The sequence below is a fragment of the Callorhinus ursinus genome, unplaced genomic scaffold (assembly GCF_003265705.2).
Source record: "Callorhinus ursinus isolate GAN/ISIS: 27379988/994484 unplaced genomic scaffold, GSC_fseal_2.0 scaffold84, whole genome shotgun sequence".
Lineage (NCBI taxonomy): Eukaryota > Metazoa > Chordata > Mammalia > Carnivora > Otariidae > Callorhinus > Callorhinus ursinus.
The window spans coordinates 2,045,449-2,066,960 of NW_027397146.1; the positions used below are offsets into that span (position 1 = coordinate 2,045,449).

Consider the following 21,512-nt stretch of genomic DNA (forward strand, 5'->3'; position numbering starts at 1 on the left):
CCCAGGAGCGGAGAGTGGACAGCATGGTATTGAGATCCCCTGGGTCACACTGGGAGAGAATGTTTCCCTTCCTAGACTATATTTGGAAGAGACTATATTGCCTCTCCAAGGACAAAAGACTCGCCAGGCACCATTGAACAGCTGTTCATCAGCAAGGGACAGAAGCACATGCAAAGGGCAGATAACCTGGTCATAGCTTTTTATTGTGCTTCACCATAAACTACAAGCCCCCATATGACCACACAATTGCTCTTTTGGGACCAACAGCACCAGACACAGTGCTGTGAGGCTTTCCTCTAGAGGAGAGGAGCAGGTCTGCATCTTTCCAGGTCTTTTAAGACTTGAAGTTTTGAGTTCCAGCCACATGCCAGAGATAAAACACAGGAGAATTATGGAGCCAGGGATCCTGATGGCATGGGCATAGACAGGTTGAGGGTAGGGATCTGATAGAAGCCTGGGACACAATAGGGGAGATGGTTCACTTTTCTGTGAGGGTTTCCTGAATGGTGGTGGGCACGAGTTTCCCTCCCTGGGGACAAGAGAGTGGGGTGATGTCACCTTCCCCACACACACTAGAACAGTGGGACTTCATGGAACAACACAGCACTCCCAGTTGGGGGTGGAGCCATTTACATCAAACCCCAACCCCTGCACCCTACAGGGGCATCTTTAGTTGGGCAGGTCTGACTGTAAGCCAGTACAGCAGTCCCCTACCCAGAGGACCAGCACAGGCTGCCCCCACATGCACCAAGTCTACTGATCATAGAATGCTTCAAAGCATCAGCTTCAGTTCTGGCGGAAATAGGACCAAGCTTTTGTCCCCCACTTTGGAATCAGGTTTATAGTTTTTAGCTTCTTTGTTTGTTTCCTTTTTCTCTTCTTCTAGATTAGGCTTCTTTTTTCTTTTTCTTTAGAATCGGGCTTATAGTTTTTTTGTCTGTTTCTTTGTTTTTCTTACTCTTTTTCCTTTTCTCATTTTTGGATCAGGCTTTTTTGTAACCAGGCTTACTTTAACAAACAAATCAAAGCACATCTAGTTAAAGGTCCAAACACTCTCCACTGCAAGCAAGAAAGAACTCTTTAGAGGATTGACTTGTGGGAAAGAGCAGCCAAAACCCAATAGCTGAATGCACACAGCATACACCAGAAACACTTCCTGAATTGCCAGGCCCTGGACAGTTTATTATCCCTTATAAATATAGCATTACTCTCAGGAACAGGAAACATATCAAGCTTTCATAACATGCAAAAGACAAAAACCTAGACAAAATGACAAAAGAAAGATCAAGAAGGAACCACAGCCAGGGATTTATTCAAAACAGATAGAAGCAATATATCTGAACAAGAATTTAGAAAAACTATCATAAGAACACTAGCTGGGCTTGGGAAAAAAAAAAAACATAGAAGACACCAGAGAAACCCTCACTACAGACATAGAAGACCTAAAAAACTAATCAGGGTGAACTAAAAACTGCTATAACTGAGATACAGAATCAACTGGATGTAATCACAAAGAGGATGGAAGAAGCAAAGGAATGAACTGGTGGTATAGAAGATAAAATTATGGAAAATACTGAAGCTAAAAAGAAGAGGGAAAGAAAACTATTAGATCACCAACATAGACTTAAGGAACAAGCAATTCCATAGAATGCAATAATATCCATATCATAGGAGTTCCAGAAGAAGAAAAGCAGGTAAAGGGCAAAGAAGGTTTATTTGAACAAATTATGGCTGAAGCTTCCTCCTCTGGGGAAAGAAACAGGCATTCAAGTCCAGGAGGTACAGAGAACTCCCCTCAAAATCAACAAAAACAGGTCAACACCAAGACATATCATAGTGAAACTTGCAAAATACAAAGATAAAAAGACAATTCTGAAAGCAGCTAGTGACAAAAGTTCCTTAACCTACAAGGGTAAAGACATAAGGTTAGCAGCAGACCTGTCCACAGAAACATGACAGGCCGGAAGAAAGTGGCAATGGTATATTCAACATGCTAAATGGGAAAAATATGCAGCCAAGAATAGTTTATCTAGCAACACTATCATTCAGAATAGGACAGATAAAGAGATTACCTGACAAGCAAAAACTAAAGGAATTCGTGAACACTAACTAGCATGGTTAGAAATATTAAAGGGAACACTTTGAGCAAAAAAAGAGAGAACAAAAGCAACAACAACTAGAAAGGAATAGAGACAATCTACAGGAACAATGACTTTACAGGTAATACAATGACACTAAATTCATATCTATCAATAAATACTCTGAATGTAAATAGACTAAATGATCCAATCAAAAGACAAAGGGTATTAGAATGGATTAAAAAAAGAAAACAAGACTTATCTATATGCTGCCTACAAGAGATTTATTTTAGACCTAAAGACACCTGCAGATTGAAAGGGAGGGGATAGGGAAGGATTTATCATGCTAATGGACATCAAAAGAAAGCTGGGGTAGTAAACCTTATATCAGACAAACTAGATTTTAAACCAAAGACTGTAATAAGAGATGAAGAAGCATACTACATCATAATAAAGGGGTCTATCCAACAAGAAGACCCAACAGTTGTAAATATTTATGCTCCCAAGTTGGGAGCACCCAAATATATAAATCAACTAATAACAAACTTAAAAAAACTCATTGATAATAATACAATAATAGTAGGGGACTTTAAAACCCCATTTATAGCAATAGATCATTTATGCCGAAGATCAACAAGAAAACAATGGCTTTGAATGACACACTGGATCAGATAGACTTAACAGATATATTCAGAACATTTCATCCTAAAGCAGCAGAATATGCATTCTTCTCGAGTGCACATGGAACATTCTCCAGAATAGATCACATACTGGGTCACAAGTCAGCCTTCAACAAGTACAAAAATATCATACCATGCATATTTTCAGATCACAACACTAAGAAACTTGAAGTCAAACACACAAAAAATTCTGGGAAGACCAAAAATACAGGGAGGTTGAAGAACATTCTACTAAAGAATGAATGGGTCAACCAGGAAATTAAAGAGGAAATTTTTAAAAAATATATGGAAGCAAAAGAAAATGAAAACATGACAATCCAAAACCTTTGGGATGCAACAAAGGTGGTCATAAGAGGGAATTATATAGTGTTGCAGGCCTTCCTCAAGAAACAAGAAAAGTCCCAAATACACAACCTAATTTTACACTTAAAGGAGCCAAAAAAGAACTACAAATAAAGCCTAAAACCAGCAGAAGAAAGGAAATAATAAAGATTAGAGCAGAAATATATGATATATAAATTAAAAAATAGCACAGATCAATGAAAGTAGGACCTGGTTCTTCGAAAGATTTAAAAATTGCTCATTTTCATTGATAAACCACTAGCCAGACTCATCAAAAAGAGAAAGGACTTAAATAAATAAAATCACGAATGAAAGAGAGATCATAACCAACACCACAGAAATACAATTATAAGATAATATTAAGAAAAAATTATATGCCAACAAATTGGGCATTCTGAAGAAAAGGATAAATTCCTAGAAACACATAAACTACCAAAACTGACTAAAATTAAGAAGACAGGGAACAACAAATGTTGGTGAGGATGTAGAGAAAGGGGAACCCTCTTGAACTGTTGGTGGGAATGCAAGTTGGTACAGCCAGTCTGGAAAACAGTATGGAGGTTCCTCAAGAAGTTCAAAATAGAGCTACCCTATGACCCAGCAATTGCACTCCTGGGTATTTACCCCAAAGATACATATGTAGTGAAATGAAGGGGCACCTGCACCCTAATGTCCATAGCAGCAATGTCTACAATAACCAAACTGTGGAAGGAGCCGAGATGTCCTTCAACAGATGAATGGATAAAGATGATGTGGTTCATATATACAATGGAATATTACTCAACCATCAGAAAGGATGAATACCTACTATTTACATTGACATGGATGGAACTGGAGGGGATTATGCTAAGTGAAATAAGTCAATCAGAGAAAGACAATTATCATATGGTTTTACTCATATGTGGAACATAAGGAATAATGCAGAGAACCATAGAGGAAGGGAGGGAAACCTGAATGGGAAGAAATCAGAGAGGGAGACAAACCATGAAAGACTCTGGACTCTGGGAAAAAAAACTGAGGGTTGCTGAAGGGGAGGTAGGTGGGGGATGGGGCAACTGGGGGACGGGCATTAAAGATGGCATGTGATGTCATCAAAATACCATCCACTTTTTTCAAAGAAATGGAACAAATAATCCTACAATTTGTATGGAACCAGAAGAGATCCCAAAGAACCAGAGGAATGTTGAAAAAGAAAAGCAAAGCTGGCGGCATCACAATTCTGGACTTCCGGCTTTATTACAAAGCTGTCATCATCAAGACAGTATGGTACTGGCACAAAAACAGACACATAGATCAATGGAACAGAATAGAGAGCCCAGATATGGACCCTCAACTCTATGGTCAACTCATCTTTGACAAAGCAGGAAAGAATGTCCAATGGAAAAAAGACAGTCTCTTCAACAAATGGTGTTGGGAAAATTGGACAGCCACATGCAGAAGAATGAAACTGGACCACTGCCTTACACCATACACAAAAATAGACTCCCAATGGTTGAAAGACCTAAACGTGAGAGAGGAGTCCATCAACATCCTAAAGGAGAACACAGGCAGCAACCTCTTCGACCTCAGCCGCAGCAACTTCTTCCTAGAAACATCGCCAAAGGCAAGGGAAGCAAGGGCAAAAATGAACTCTTGGGACTTCATCAAGATAAAAAGCTTTTACACAGCAAAAGAAACAGTCCACAAAACCAAAAGACAACCGACAGAATGGGAGAAAATATTTGCAAATGACATATCAGATAAAGGGCTAGTAGTATCCAAAATCTATAAAGAACTTATCAAACTCAACACCCAAAGAACAAAGAATCCAATCGAGAAATGGGCAGAAGACATGAACAGACATTTCTCCAAAGAAGACATCCAAATGGCCAACAGGCACATGAAAAAGTGCTCAACATCGCTCGGCATCAGGGAAATCCAAATCAAAACCTCAAAGAGATACCACCTCACACCAGTCAGAATGGCTAGAATTAACAAGTCAGGGAACGACAGATGTTGGCGGGGATGTGGAGAAAGGGGAACCCTCCTACACTGTTGGTGGGAATGCAAGCTGGTGCAACCACTCTGGAAAACAGTATGGAGGTTCCTCAAACAGTTGAAAATAGAGCTACCATACGATCCAGCAATTGCACTACTGGGTATTTACCCCAAAGATACAAATGTAGGGATCCGAAGGGGTACATGCACCCCAATGTTTATAGCAGCAATGTCCGCAATAGCCAAACTGTGGAAAGAGCCAAGATGTCCATTGACAGATGAATGGATAAAGAAGATGTGGTATATATATACAATGGAATATTATGCAGCCATCAAAAGGAATGAGATCTTGCCATTTGCAATGACGTGGATAGAACTGGAGGGTGTTATGCTGAGTGAAATAAGTCAATCAGAGAAAGACATGTATCATATGACCTCACTGATATGAGGAATTCTTAATCTCAGGAAACAAACTGAGGGTTGCTAGAGTGGTGGGGGGTGGGAGGGAGGGGGTGGCTGGGTGATAGACAGTGGGGAGGGTATGTGCTATGGTGAGTGCTGTGAATTGTGCAATACTGTTGAATCACAGATCTGTACCTCTGAAACAAATAATGCAATATATGTTAAGAAAAAAAAAGAAGATAGCAGGAGGGGGAGAATGAAGGGGGGGAAATTGGAGGAGGAGATGAACCATGAGAAACAATGGACTCTGAAAAACAAACTGAGGGTTCTAGAGGGGAGGGGGGTGGGGGGATGGGTTAGCCTGGTGATGGGTATTAAAGAGGGCACGTTCTGCGTGGAGCACTGGGTGTTATGCACAAACAATGAATCATGGAACACTACATTAAAAACTAATGATGTAATGTATGGTGATTAACATAACAATAAAAAATGAAAAAAAGAAAAGAAAAAAAACCCTCAACAAATAGGGATAGAACAACATACCTCAACATCATAAAGGCCATATATGAAAGACCCACAGCAAATATCATCCTCAGTGGGAAAAAAAACTGAGAGCTTTTCACCTACAAGTAGGAAAAAGACAAGGATGCCCACTCTTACCATTACTATTTAACATAGTACTGGAAGTCTTAGCCTCAGCAATCAGACAACAAAAAGAAATAAAAGGCATCCAAATAGGCAAGGAAGAAGTCAAATTTTCACTCTTTGTAGACGACACAATACTCTGTAGAAAACCCAAAAGACTCCACCAAAAAATTGCTAGAATACATGAATTCAGCAAAATTGCAGGATACAAAATCAATGTGCAGAAATCTGTTTCATTTCTATACACCAATAATGAAGCAGCAGAAAAAGAAATCAAGGAATCAATCCCATTTGCAATGGCACCAAAAACAGTAAGATACATAGGAATAAACCCAACCAAAGAGTTAAGAGATCTGTACACTGAAAACTAATGAACACTTATGACAGAAATTGAAGAGGACACAAAGAAATAGAAAAACATTTCATGCTCATAGGGTAGAAGAACAAACATTGTTAAAATGTCTATACTACCCAAAGCAATCTACACATTTAATGCAATCCCTATGAAAATACCACCAGCATTTTTCACAGAGCTAGAACAAAACATCCTAAAATTTGTATGGAACCATGAAAGTCCTGGAATAGCCAAAACAATTCTGAAAAAGAAAAACAAAACTGGCAGCATCACAATTCCGGACTTCAAGCTCTATTACAAAGCTGTAATCATCAAGACAGTATGGTACTAGCACAAAAACAGACACATAGATCAATGCAACAGAACAGAACAGATGACCCAGAAATGGACCCACAACTATATGATCAACTAATCTTTGACAAAGCAGGAAAGACTATCCAGTGGAAAAAAGACAGTGTCTTCTGGTGTTGGGAAAACTGGACAGCAACATGCAGAACAAAACTGAACCATTTTCTTACACCATACACTAAAATAAACTCAAAATGGTTGAAAGACCTAAATGTGAGACAGGAAACCATTAAAATCCTAGAGGAGAACAAAGGCATCATCCTCTTTGACTTTGGCTGTAGCAACTTCTTACTAGACACATCACCGGAAGCAAGGGAAACAAAAGCAAAAATGAACTATTGGGACTTCATCAAGATAAAAGGCTTTGCACAGTGAAGGATTAGTTTTGTAAATTAATTTCTTTGTTCTAAGAAAAAGCACATTGAAGTATTTAGGGACAAAGGGGTATGATATCGGCAACTAGTTCTCAAATGGTTCAGGAAAAAATTAAATTCATACATCTGCATACTTGCCATTTCAGTACAGCCCATCATATATTATAATGCATTTATCTCATTGTGATCATATTGCTGATCATACTAAACTAATGGCCAACTAAGATCTCACCTAGCCAGCAGGTTGCTCCTAACTGGAATTTCAGGCTGATATGTGCTCAGGGTTTTGAAAACAAAAGCATGCTTCCCAGATATGCCTGGGCCACACCTCCTGTTCAGGCGGGGATTGGTATTTTGTTACCAGAAATGGGTTTGGCCAAATATTGTGGTATAATACCCTATATGCATTTAGCTAAGTAAAATTCAGAATTTTCCAAAACCATACCAGAGAGATTGACCATAAAATGAAGGGTTAGAACTAATTTCTAGTGCTCAGAAGGATGAAACCCAACTTTGCACTAAACTCACTGGTCAGTAGAGTGCTGAAGTTACCTTAAGAATCTTTTTAGATGACAATAATCAAGAAAAGGATCTTAAAATAGTAACTGACCTCCAAGCCCAGGTCGTAGTCGGTTATCATAGCCATCCAGAAGACGGTCTAAAATTCTGGTGAATATGGTGATGTTGTCAGTGCTGTCATCAGGAATATCTGGGGCATGCTTAGGAGAGAGTCTGAGACAGTGGAAGAAAAAGATAAAAAATAATATTCTTCATAGGAAACAATTACATGTGTAATTACTTTAAGAAGATTTCAATCAATAGAGTGGGCCAAATAAATAGCCCTGTATCTTAACCAAATCAGCACTTCCTATTCATCACAATGATTATCTGTGTAAAAGGCAGGTGGTGGTCACTATACTTGAGGCCTTACTCCAGCTTTGTCAAGAGGTTAACCAAATGTGCTCCAGCTCCAGCCCAGTAGTGAAGAAACACAAGCAGAAATTAACAGAATGTGCCTGTGAACAGTACCCGTCATAAAGTTATTCACCAAGGGGCACCTGGGTGGCACAGTCGGTTAAGTGTCCAACTCTTGGTTTCAGCTCAGGTCGCAATCTCAGGGTCATGAGATTGAGTCCCGGGTTGGACTCCATGCTCAGCATGAAGTCTCCTTAGGACTCTCTCTCCTTTGCCCCCCCCCCACAAAATAAATAAATACATCTTTATAAAGAAGCTATTCACCAAATTTTGCTGCATGAATGAACAGTCCACAAAATTTAAAAAAGAAAATTGTGTTACAAAGAACTTATCCCTCTTCTAGCCTAGAGAAGCATAGGCTCACAGAACAACAGAGCCAGATTGTTGAAGTGCATTTAGTCTACCTACCTCCCACCTATGGAGATAGGGCAACAAAACAATAGTATTCCATTAAATGTAAAGCTACCAGGACTCTTAGGAGATTCTCTAATTTTTCTCATTTTATACATGGGGAAATAAGCTCGAAGAGGACACCACCAAATTTGCCCCCCATCATATTGCTAGTGAGAGGCTAAAATAGGACTGGAATCCAAGTTTTCTAATTTTCTATTGACCCTCAGCTACCTCCTGATTATCCAGTTTGGATGCCTTCTGTAAGTCTTTCCAAGCACTAGGCACTTTAATAACCACCTACTCAGGTCCAGGCTGACTGATATTTTCACTTTGTGAGGAGGGGCTTGTTGTGGTTTCACAGGACTAAAAATGAAACTCTCTGCGTAATTTAGGAGAAAAGAGGGTATAGTGAAACAGATGGCTGTTGCCAAGGATCAAGAAACATAGTGTGGAATCAATTAATAAACTAGGAGTCAGGAATCCTGGGTTCTACTGCCAGCTCTATTCATGATTTGAAGTAGACCATTAAGCAAGTTACACTATTGCATCTCTATTCTTACCTTGGACCCAGAGGGTTTCCATTAATAGATATAACTGTTCCTAGCAACCAGTTAGTCAAGTCTATAAAAAACATAAAATAACAGTTGAGAAGGAGTCCTAAGAGTCAATATGTCTTCCCACAAATATTTATTCTTAGTGGCTACAAAGGTTCCTTTTATGAGAAAAGTCTACATAATAAAAACATCAAAAGTGAACAGTTCTCACTCTAAACTGCCACTCCAGCAGATAACCTTGGAAAAGTCGTTTTAGATCTCAATTTCCTTAATTCATAAGCCTAATTCAATTCACTTAATCATTCAATACATCTTTATTGAACATCAACTATGTGCCTCTGTTTAGGTATTGTGATAGAGCATAAAAAAGGTAAAACAAGGTGAGTAATCTTTCCTTGCTTACAGGGTTGCTGAGACAATCAAATGATAACATAGATATACATGGAAGGAAAAAGGGAACTTGGCTTAAAGAGTCTAGACACATACATTTGAATTTATTAGTGTGACCTTAGGCAAGTCATATAACACCTCTAGTAATAGCTTTCTCATCTTTAAAATTAAAATAATTATTTTAATTTTAAAATAAAATTTGGCTATCACAGATGGGTTGTATTAATATTAATAATATATTAAAATTGCCAGGCTTAATGTTTAATATCTGGAAGTATTCAGTTTGTTTTTTTTTCCTTTTCTGAAATAGTACTGTATGCACTTGACTGCATTATTCAAATGCAAATAGTAACAAAAAATATTGGCACCCCCATCAGCCAAAAGACAAAGAAAACTTTGGCCAGAGAGGCACTAGAACCCAGTGAAGAATAGAGATGATTGGCTGGGTTAGTGGACAGAGCACTAGAAGTGATACAGATACCTCACTGGGGAAGGGGAAGAAAGGAGGGAACTACACTGCAGAGCTAACAAACTGACATTAACATGTTGAAGAGATAAATACAGACACCCTTCAGGTGAAGCCCACACTTAGCTCAATCCGCCAATATTCTGAATCCACCTTACATAGGCTGTGGAGAGAGAGGCTCAACTGATTTTGTTCACACCACTTACTCATTATCCCTTAACTTTCACTGTGGGGACCCTTAGCCCTGGTTAGCCTGATTCAATTTCTGGGATATAGATCTATAAATTCCTTGATTATTGAAAGCAGATAGAAAGGAGAATCCTCACAGAGTTATAGATTAGCTATAAAGGGCTTCAGAGATTGTATTCACTCCAGGTGGATTGATAGATGGGAATTCTAAACCCCCTGAACATAATTTTTTAACTGCCCTGAATGTTAATGGGAAGCTAAAATTTGGAACTAGAATTATTGAATATAAGATATACTATATACTATGCCACCTCTTTTACTGAAATACTAACTTCCATGACTGCATTTCCATTCCTTGCTGATGTGTTGATTATGCTAGCAGCATTCTACACTAATAACTTATAAACTTTTAAGTAAAAAAAGTCAATGCTATTAAATATCACTCCAAAACAACTTTCAATAGGTTTCTCTGTGATTTTGCACTTGGCTACTAATCATTTTTTCTCCTGATGTGCACTAAACTATTGTATGGAGAGTTAGAAGGTTTACTCTAGAACCCAAGTCAGAATTCTCTCTTCTTCAGTAATTCAACTGCAACAAGATGAAAATTCTGTAGTTTGTTCCAATCCAAAGTAGTTTAGGGGAACAACAAAGACTCATGGTATGTCAGGATTGTGGAGAGCCTTAGAGATCATACAATTATTTTTTCCCACTTTACAGATGAAGCACCTAAGACACTGGTAAGAGAAAGAAATTGTTCAAAGTCACATGCTTATTAAGTTGATAAAACTGATGCAGCCATGCCTATTTTGCCTCATATCTGTTATTACCAATTAGGTTTAATATTAATAATCTACCATTTAAACATGAAAATAATGTTACTAATATGCTATGTATAGGTAAGGCAGGCTTAGTCATTTTTTAGATCTAAAGATGGAATAGTACTAAGTCCATAGAAAATGAACAGAGTTTTAGTCCTGGCTCTGCCATTAACTGATTGTGTGACCTATTTCCTTACATGTAAAATGGGGATAATAATATCCTATCTTAGAACGTTTTTGGAAGAAATAAGTAAATAAGATAACAAATAAAAATTTGCTTCATAAATGGTAAAGCTCCATATACACTGAGGTTGTTTCTCTGCCATCCCCACCAACTTCTAAAATGTAATGAGACACTTTTGCAAGACAGGCACTTTTTATTTAGTTATTTTTCTGAAGTTTTGTCTTGTTCTTTCAGTTGGAGCATATTCCTCTGTCTCCTCATTTTGCTTGACTTTCTGTGTTTGTGTCTATAAATTAGGTGGAATAGCTACTTCTCCTAAATTTGAAGGAATGTCCTTGGGTAGGGATGTCCCCTTTATAGACTGCATGGGCCTGATGGCTTTGGCTGGCTGGCTGGTGCTCTAGGAAGTGTAGGCTGGGGATTGCAGGGCACTCTGAGCTAGGGCCACCCTGGTAGGGTATCCGGAACTGAAGTGGGCATGAACCAGAGGGGAGTCCTGTGGCTCTCCATACAGATGGCACCCTGGCAAGACAGCTGAAGTGGGAGTAAGCTGGGGGGAGGGTTTCTCAGGGCATTCCATACAAAGGGCACCCTGGCAAGATGGTTGGAGCTGAAGTGGGCATGGGCCTAAGTGAAATAAGTCAGACAGAGAAAGACAAATATCATATGATTTCATTTATATATGAAATCTAATGAAAAACAAGTGAACAAACAAAAAAACAGAAACAGAACCATAAATACAGAGAACAAACTTGTGGTTGCGGGGGGGAAGGGGTGTGGGGATGGAAAAAATAGGTGAAGGAGGTTAAGAGGTACATACTTGCAGTTATAAAATGAATAAGTCATGGGGATAAAAAGTACAGCATAGGGAATATAATCAATAACATTGTAATAATATTACATGGTGACAAATGGTAACTATACTTATCCTGGTGAGCACAGCTTAATGTATAGAACTGTCAAATCACTATGTTGTACACCTGAAACTAATATAACATTGTACGCCAACTATATTTCAAATTAAAAATGTATAATTAAACCTTAGTCTTTTAAAAAAATAATTTCTGTTCAAGGAAATATACCTCAAATGTATTAATATAAAAAAAGAAATACAGGCACTTCTATGCTATGGGGCAATATTAAAATCATTAAACATCCTGGAATTAAACCCAGCATAGTGGTAGTAACAACATTATTTCAACTACATTGAGGTCCTAGGTATATTTATGTTGGGGGGGGAACAGGAGAGGCACAGATGGAGCTGCTGATACAGTTCATACAACAACCCAAAGAGAAGAGAAATTTACTTCATTAAAAGGATGTCATTGTCCCTAATACTGTATATCTTCTGGGAAAGAACAGATTTTTAAAAATAAAACAAATTTAAGGAGATAAGATGGTGGAGGAGTAGGGAATCCTAAGTTCATCTGGTCCCTTGAATTCAGCTAGTTATCAAATCATTCTGAACACCTGAAAATCAATTGGAGATCTGAGAAAACAAAAGCTGCAATTCTACAAATAGAAAAGCGACCACTTTTTGGAAGGTAGGAGGTGCAGAGACTTGAATCCGGAGTGCTATGTCAGAGGATATGGTGGAGGGGAAGGAGCCAGTTTAAGGAGGCTACTGCAAAGTATTATAAACAACATAGTACAAAATTGGAACTTTTAGAAGTCAGCTACAGTGGAGGACATCCATAGCTTAAAGGTGCTCAGGTGGTGAAGTGGAGTGGAATCCCACATATAACAGTGTGGTCTCAGGATGCCCAGGGTCACAAGAAGAATTGAGGTGTCTGAGTGCAGCAGAGCTCCCAGAAGTGGGGAAGCCAGCTGAAAAGAGTGAGTCTAGGTTTTCTAGACTGTGTCTCCAGACAGGGGCCCAGCAAAAGGCAGAAACATAGTGGGGCTCCCCCCTCCCCTGGAAGGAACAGCTTGGGTCCATGCCAGAGGAGTCTGGAAATTTTTGAGACATGAAACTCAGTTGCGTGGCTGAATAAAAATGCTCAGTCACAGGATGGGTGAACACAGTTCAGACAGAAACCAAGGAGACAAGAGTGATTGACTGCTTTTCTGTGAGGACTCACTGAAGAGTGTGGGGGCACATAGTTTCAACTCCTGGGCTAGACATCAGGGCGCTGCCATTTTCATTCTGCCCATCCAGGCTGAAAACCTTTAAGGAGCAAAACAGCGCCACATAGTGGTATCCAGAGCTGCTTACACTGAGTCCGGCCTCCTGGCTAGAGAGGCACATTTCCAGAAGAGGAAGGGCACCTGAGAATCAGCACAACAGGCCCCTCCCCCAGAAGACCAGCAGGAACAACTGGCTAGCCGCATGTTTACTGATCACAGAGAACTGCAAAGCTTCAGCTCTTCAAAACATATAGCATTGTGGCACTTTTTTTTTATTCTTTAGTCTTTCATTTGTATTTTTTTCCAGCTATTTTTTATTTTTTTAATTTTTTATTTTTTATATATAGTATTTATAAATATATATATAGTATATGTAATACTATATATGTATAAATATATATGTATATATATACATACATATATACTATACATGTAGAGTATTTATACATATATATAGTATTTTTGGTTTACTTTCTTGTATTTTATTTTATTTTTTATGTATATAAGTATTTCTTTCATATTTTGGGATCTAGTTTCTTTTAACAAGCAGACCAAAATACACTCAGAATCTAGTTTTAACTTCTGTTCTGTTTTGTTTCTTGTTTAATTTTTTCTTATTTTCTATTGTTTTTGTTTTCTTCTTTTTTTTCTGTTGTTGTTGTTATTGCTGTTTTTTCTCTCTCTTTTCTATTCTTTTCTGGACAAAATGATGAGATGGAGAAATTTGCCCCAAAAGAAAGAACAGGTGGTAGTACTAACTGCCAGGGATTTAATCAATACAGATATAAGTAAGATGTCTGAACTAGAATTTAAAACAATGATTATAAAGACACTAGCTGGGCTTGAAAAGAACATAGAGGACACTAGAGAATCCCTTACTATAGAAATAAAAGAACTAAAATATAATCAGGCCAAAATTAAAAATGCTATTACTAGGATGCCGCCCCAAATGGAGGCTCAGAAAGCAAGGATAAATGAAGCAAATGAGAGTCAGTGATATAGAAGATAAAATGATGGAAAATAAGGAGGCTGAAAAGAAGAGAGTAAGGCAAATACTGGATCACAAAGGGAGACTTCAAGAATTCAAATCTGAAAAGTGAAATAATATCTGGAAAATATAGATTCCAGAAGATGAAGAGAGGGAGAAGGGGGCAGAAGTTTTATTTGAACAAATTATAGCTGAGAACTTGCCTAATCTGGGGAAGGAAACAGGCATTCAAGTCCAGGAGGCACAGAGAACCCCCCTCAAAATCAACAAAAAAGGTCAACACCTCAACATACTGAAGCTTGCAAATTACAGATAGAGAGAAAATACTGAAAGCAGTTTAGGACAAGAGGTCCTTAACCTACAGGGGTAGAAACAAGGCTGGGAGCAGACCAGTCCACAGGGACCTGACTGCCAGAAAGGACAAGCATGATATATTCAATATGCTAAATGGGGAAAATGTGTAGCCAAGAATACTTTATCCAGAAAGGCTGTCATTCAGAACAGGACAGATGAAGAGTTTCCAGAACAAAGAAAAACTAAAGGAATTTGTGCACACTACACCACCCTGCAAGAAATGTTAAAGGGGACTCTTTGAGGAAAGAGAGAGCTCAAAAGTAACAAAGACCAGAAAGGAACAGAGATAATGTACAAGAACATAATTTTACAGGCAATACAATGGCACTACCTTCATATCTTTCAATAATTACTCTGAGTGTAAATGGACTAAATGCTCCAATCAAAAGACATAGGGTTTCAGAATAGACTTTTTAAAAAAACAAGATTGATCAATGTGCTGCTTACAAGAGACTCATTTTAGACCCAAAGACACCTACAAATTGAAAGTGAGGGGGTAGAGAACTATTTATTATGCTAATGGACATTAAAAGAAAGCTGGAATAGCAATCCTTATATCAGACAAACTAGATTTTAAATTAAAGACTATAATAAGAGATGAAGAAGGACACTATATCATAACAAAAAGAGTCTATCAAACAAGAAGATCTAAAAATGCAAATATTTATTCCCCTAATGTGGGAGGAGCCAAATATATAAATCAATTAATAACAAAATTAAAGAAACACATTGATAATAATACAGTAATAGTAGGGGATGTTACAACCCCATTCACAGCAATAGACAGATCATCTAAGCATAAGATCAACAATGAAACAAGGGCTTTGAATGACACACTGGATCAGATTAACGTAACAGATATATTTAGAACATTTCATTCTAAAGCAACAGAATACACATTCTTTTCAAGTGCACATGGAACATTCTCCAGATTAGATCACATACTAGGTCACAAATCAGGTCTCAACTGGTACAAAATGATTGAGATAGTCCATACATGTTTTCAGACAACAATACTTTAAAACTTGAAGTCAACTACAAGAAAAAATTTGGAAGGACCACAAATACATGGAGGATAAAGAGCATCCTATTAAAGAATGAATGGGTCAATCAGGAAATTAAAGATGAATTAAAGAACTACATGGAAGCAAAAGAAAATGAAAACATGACAGTTCAGAACCTTTGGAATGCATCAAAGGCAGTACTAAGAGGCAAGTATATAGTGATACAGGCCTCCCTCAAGAAATAAAAAAGGTCTCAAATACACAACCTAAACTTACACCTAAAGAATCTGGAAAAAGAACTGCAAATAAAGCCTAAATCCAGCAGGAGAAGAGAAATAATAAAGAATAGAGCAGAAAACAAGGATATAGAAATCAAAAAATCAGTAGAACAGATCAAAAAACCTAGGAGCTGCTTCTTTGAAAGAATTAATAGGATTGATAAATCCCTAGACAGATGATTCAAAAAGAAAAGAAAAAAAATAAAATCATGAATTAAAAAGGAGAGATCACAACCAACACCAAAGAAATACAATTATAAGAGAATGAGGAATTATATGTCAACAAATTAGGCAATCTGGAAGAAATAGATGCATTCCAAAAAACATATAAACTACCAAAACTGAAACAGGATGAAATAGAAAAGCTGAACAGACCCATAACAAGCAAAGAAATTGAATTAGTAATCAAAAATCTCCCAACAGACTCCAGAGTCAGATGGCTTCCCAGAAGAATTCTACCAAACATTTAACAAAGAATTAACACCTATCCTTCTCAAATTGTTCCAAAAAATAAAAATGGAAGGAAAACTTCCAAACTCACTCTATGAGGCCAGCATTACCTTGATCCCAAAACCAGACATATACTTCAATAAAATGGAGAATTACAGTCCAGTATCCCTGATGACCATGAATGCAAAAGTTCTCACCAAGACACTAGCTAACCAGTTCCAACAGTACATTAAAAGGATTATTCACCACAACCAAATGGGATTTATTCCTGAGCTGAAGGGGTGGTTCAATATCCACAAATCAATGTGATACACTACATTAATAAAAGAAAGAAGAACCATATGATCCTCTCAATAGAGGAGAAAAAGCATTTGACAAAATACAACATCCTTTCTTGATAAAACCCCTCCAGCATGTATAGATAGAGGGACCATATCTCAACATCATAAAGGTCATATAAGAAAGACCCACAGCAAATATGATCCTCAATGGAGAGAAACTGAAAGCTTTTCCCCTAAGATCAGGAACATGATAGGAATGTCCATTCTTACCACTGTTGTTCAATATATCACTGGAAGTCCTAGCCTCAGCAATCAGACCACAAAAAGAAATAGAAGTCATCTAAATTGGCAAAGAAGAAGTGAAACTTTCACTCTTTGCAGACGACATGATATTCTATGTAGAAAACCCAAAAGATTCCACCAAAAAATTGCTAATACTGATATAGGAATTCAGCAAAATCACAGGATATAAAATCAATGTACAGAAGTAACTTGGTTTTCTATACACTAACAATGAAACAGAAGAAAGAAAAATCAAGGAATCAATCCGATTTACAATGGTACCAAAAACCATAAGATGCCTAGGAATAAACGTAACCGAAGAGGTAAAGAATCTGTACTCTGAATACTATAGAACACTTATGAAAGAAATTGAGGAAGACACAAAGAAATGGAAAAACATTCCAAACTCATGGATTGCAACAACAAATATTGTTAAAATGTATATGCTACACAAAGCAACCTACACATTCAATGCAATCCTTATTAAAATACCATCAACATTTTTCACAGAGATGGAACAATCCTAAAATTGGTATGGAACCAGAAAAGACCCTGAATAGCTAAAGGAGTGTTGAAAAGGAAAATCAAAGCTGGAGGCATCACAATTCTGGACTTCAAGTTGTATTACAAAGATGTAATCATCAAGACAGTATGGTATTGGCACATGCAGACAAATAGATCAATGGAAGCGAATAGAGAACCCAGAAATGTGCCCTCAATTCTATGGCCAACTAATCTTTGACAAAGTAGGAAAGAATATCCAATGGAAAAGACAGTCTCTTCAACAAATGGTGTTGGGAAAATTGCACAGCCATATGCAGTAGAATGAAACTGGACCACATTTCTCAAAATGGATCAAAGACCTAAATGTGAGATAGAAATGCATCAAAATCCTAGAGGAGAACACAGAAAGCAACTTCTTTGACTTTGGCTGTAGCAATTTCTTACTAGACAAATCACAGGAGGCAAGGGAACAAAAGCATAAATGAACTATTGGGACTTCATGAGGATAAAAAGCTTTTACACATCAACGGAAATAGTCAACAAAACTAAAAGGCAACCTACAGAATGGGAGAAGATATTCACAAATGACATATCAAACTCAACACCAAGAAAACAAAAAATCCAGTCAAGAAAGGAGCAGAAGACATGAATAGACACTTTTCCAAAGAAGACATCCAAATGGCCAACAGACACGTGAAAAAATGCTCAACATTACTCAGCATCAGGGAAATACAAATCAAAAGCATGAGATACCATCTCACACCAGTCAGAATGGCTAAAATAAACAACTTAGGAAACACGAGATATTGGTGAGGATACAGAGAAAGGGGAACCCTCTTACACTGTTGGTGGGAATTCAAACTGGAGCAACCACTCTGGAAAACAGTATGGTAGTTCCTCAAGAAGTTAAAAATAGAATTACCATATGACCCAGCAATTGCCCTACTAGGTATTTATCCAAAGGATACAAACATAGTGATTTGAAAGGGCACATGCACCCCAACGTTTATAGCAGCAATGTCCACAATAGCAAAACTATGGAAAGAGCCAGATGTCCATCAAAAGATGAATGGATAAAAAAGAAGTGGTGTAGGGATTCGGAAGGAAAGATGGCAGAGGAGTAGGGGACCCTATTTCAACTGGTCCCCAGAATTGAGCTGGATATCTACCAGACCACTCTGAGCACCCATGAAACCAGCCTGAGATGTAAGATCTGGATCTCTACAAAAAGAATATCGCAGATGGTTGGTTTCGAGGTAGGAAGCGGGGAGCTGTGATTCTGCAGGCAGATATCAGAGGATAAATGGCAGCGGGAGGGTGCCTGGCCGTGAGGATCCTACACCGCTGGTTAGAGACAGCCTTGTGTGCTGGGGACCGGGCACAGACTTGCAGACCGGGAGCGGTGGGGAAAGGACTTTAGGGCAGCCCCCGGGGCGGAAACCCGGAACAGCAGGGTCACACGTGCGAACTGGGAGCGGCTGGTGGTTTCAGAAGCACAAAGGGCAGAGACACGCCCCGACCTAGAGGCAGGACTGGGGGCGCTGCAGAGGAGCACACAACCCAGGCCGCTGCAGTTTATAGCAGCACGGACAGAAACGGAGACAGTGTGGCCTGGAGAGCTCACTGAAAAACAGACTGGGGTCTCTCTGTTCTGAGGCAGAGGGTTGGAAACGGTCTCTTCTGCTCTGACTCAAGGAAGAGACATGGAAAGCCACCAGGGAAAGCTGCCAGAGAACAAAAGCCCCCAAAACTGATTCCCACTGAACCCATTCCCCACCAGAGGGGGGGAGGGCAACTCCGCCCAAACAGGGTTGCCTGAGTAACAGCACGGCAGGCCCCTCCCCCAGAAGACAGGATGGGAAAACAAGAGGCCAGCAACCCAAAGGTCCCAAGAACACAGGTGCATCTTGCTTGGGTTCTGGTCAATAATTTGGACTCTACACAATCCCTCAACCACCCATCAACAGAATGACTAGGAGGAGGAACCCACAAAATAGAAAAGACTCAGAGATTATGATTTATGCAGCAGATTTACAAATGGATGCAGATATAACCAAGATGTCGGAGATGGAATTCAGGCTAGCAATTGTGAAGACAATGGCTAGAAGGGAGAAATCAATTAATAGCAACATAGAATCTCTAAGGGCAGAACTGAAAGCTGAATTGGCAGAACTTAAAAATGCTATCAGTGAGATCCAGTCCAATCTAGATAATCTAACAGCTACTGTAAGTGAGGCAGAAGAACGAATAAGCGACCTGGAAGACAATAGAATAGATAAAAAGGGAAAAGAGGAGGCCAGGGAAAAACAACTCAGAATCCATGAAAATAAAATCAGAGAAATAAGTGACACCATGAAGCATTCCAATGTCAGAATAATTGGAATCCTGGAGGGAGTGCAGGGAAAAAGAGGACTAGAAGATGTATTTGAGCAAATTGTAGTTGAGAACTTCCCTAAACTGGGGAATGAAACAAACATTCACATCCTAGAGGCAGAAAGGACCCCTACCAAGATCAAGGAAAACACGCCAACATGCTGGCATGTAATAGTAAAACTTGCAAACCTTAGAACCAAGGAAACCATCTTAAGGGCAGTTAGGGGGAAGAGATTCCTTACATACAGAGGGAGGAACATCAGATTAACGTCAGACCTATCCCTAGAGACCTGGCAAGCCAGAAAGGCCTGGCAAGACGTATTCAGGGTGCTAAATGAGAAGAACATGCAGCCAAGAATACTTTATCCGGCAAGGCTGTCATTTAGAATGGATGGAGAGATACAGAGCTTCCATGATCAGCAGAAACTGAAAGAATATGTGACCACTAAGCCTACCCTGCAAGAAATATTAAGGGGAGTTCTACAAAAGGAGAAAGACCCCAAGAGTCATATACAACAGAAATTGACAGGGACAATCTATAAAAACAATGACTTTACAGGCAACATAATGACAATTAATTCATATCTTTCAATAATCACTCTCAATGTGAATGGCCTAAATGCTCCCATAAAACGGCACAGGGTTGCAGATTGGATAAAAAGACAGGACCCATCCATATGCTGCCTACAAGAGACTCATTTTGAACCTAAAGATACATCCAGACTGAAAGTGAAGGGATGGAGATCCATCTTCCATGCCAGCGGATCTCAAAAGAAAGCTGGCGTAGCAATTCTTATATCAGACAAATTAGATTTTAAAACAAAGTCTGTAGTTAGAGACACAGAAGGACACTATGTCATTCTTAAAGGGTCTATCCAACAAGAAGATCTAATAATTGTAAATATCTATACCCCCAACATGGGAGCAGCCATTTACAAAAGCCAACTGCTAAACAAAATAAAGAGTCATATTAAAAACAATACATTAATTGGAGGAGACCTCAAGACTCCACTCTCAGCAATGGAAAGATCACTGAAAATCAACAAAGAAACAAGAGCTTTGAATGATACACTGGACCAGATAGACCTCATAGATATGTACAGAACATTCCACCCTAAAACAACAGAATACTCATTCTTCTCAAGTGCACATGGAACTTTTTCCAGAATAGACCACATACTGGGTTACAAATCAGGTCTCAACCGATACCAAAAGACTGAGATTATTCCCTGCATATGCTCAGACCACAGTGCTTTAAAACTGGAACTCAATCACAAGAAAAAATTTGGAAGAAATTCAAACACTTGGAATCTAAAGACCACTCTGCTCAAGAATGTTTGGGTCAACCAGGAAATCAAAGAAGAACTTAAACAATTCATGGAAATCAATGAGAACAAAAACACATCGGTCCAAAACCTATGGGATACTGCAAAGGCGGTCCTAAGGGGGAAATACATAGCCATCCAAGCCTCACTCAAAAAAATAGAAAAATCCCGAATAAAACAACTAATTCTACACCTTAAAGAACTAGAGAAAAAGCAACAAACGATGCCTGGCCATGCATTAGAGGAGAAATAATTAAAATTAGAGCAGAAATGAATGAATTAGAAACCAGAAACGGTAGATCAGATCAACAAAACTAGAAGTTGGTTCTTTGAAGGAATTAATAAGATCGATAAACCACTGGCCAGACTTATC

At 38.6% G+C, this 21,512-nt stretch overlaps 1 protein-coding gene across 4 annotated transcripts in view; it reads right to left on the bottom strand.

The window, feature by feature from the left end:
- Positions 1 to 21,512, bottom strand: part of GABRA3 (gamma-aminobutyric acid type A receptor subunit alpha3) — a 401,128-nt gene that overhangs the window by 239,033 nt on the left and 140,583 nt on the right. For all 4 annotated transcript variants that reach the window (XM_073887886.1, XM_073887882.1, XM_073887884.1 and 1 more), the window contains one exon: positions 7,812 to 7,933. In XM_073887886.1, coding sequence (XP_073743987.1) covers positions 7,812 to 7,933 — 122 coding nt within the window. The remainder of the gene's footprint in view (positions 1 to 7,811; positions 7,934 to 21,512) is intronic.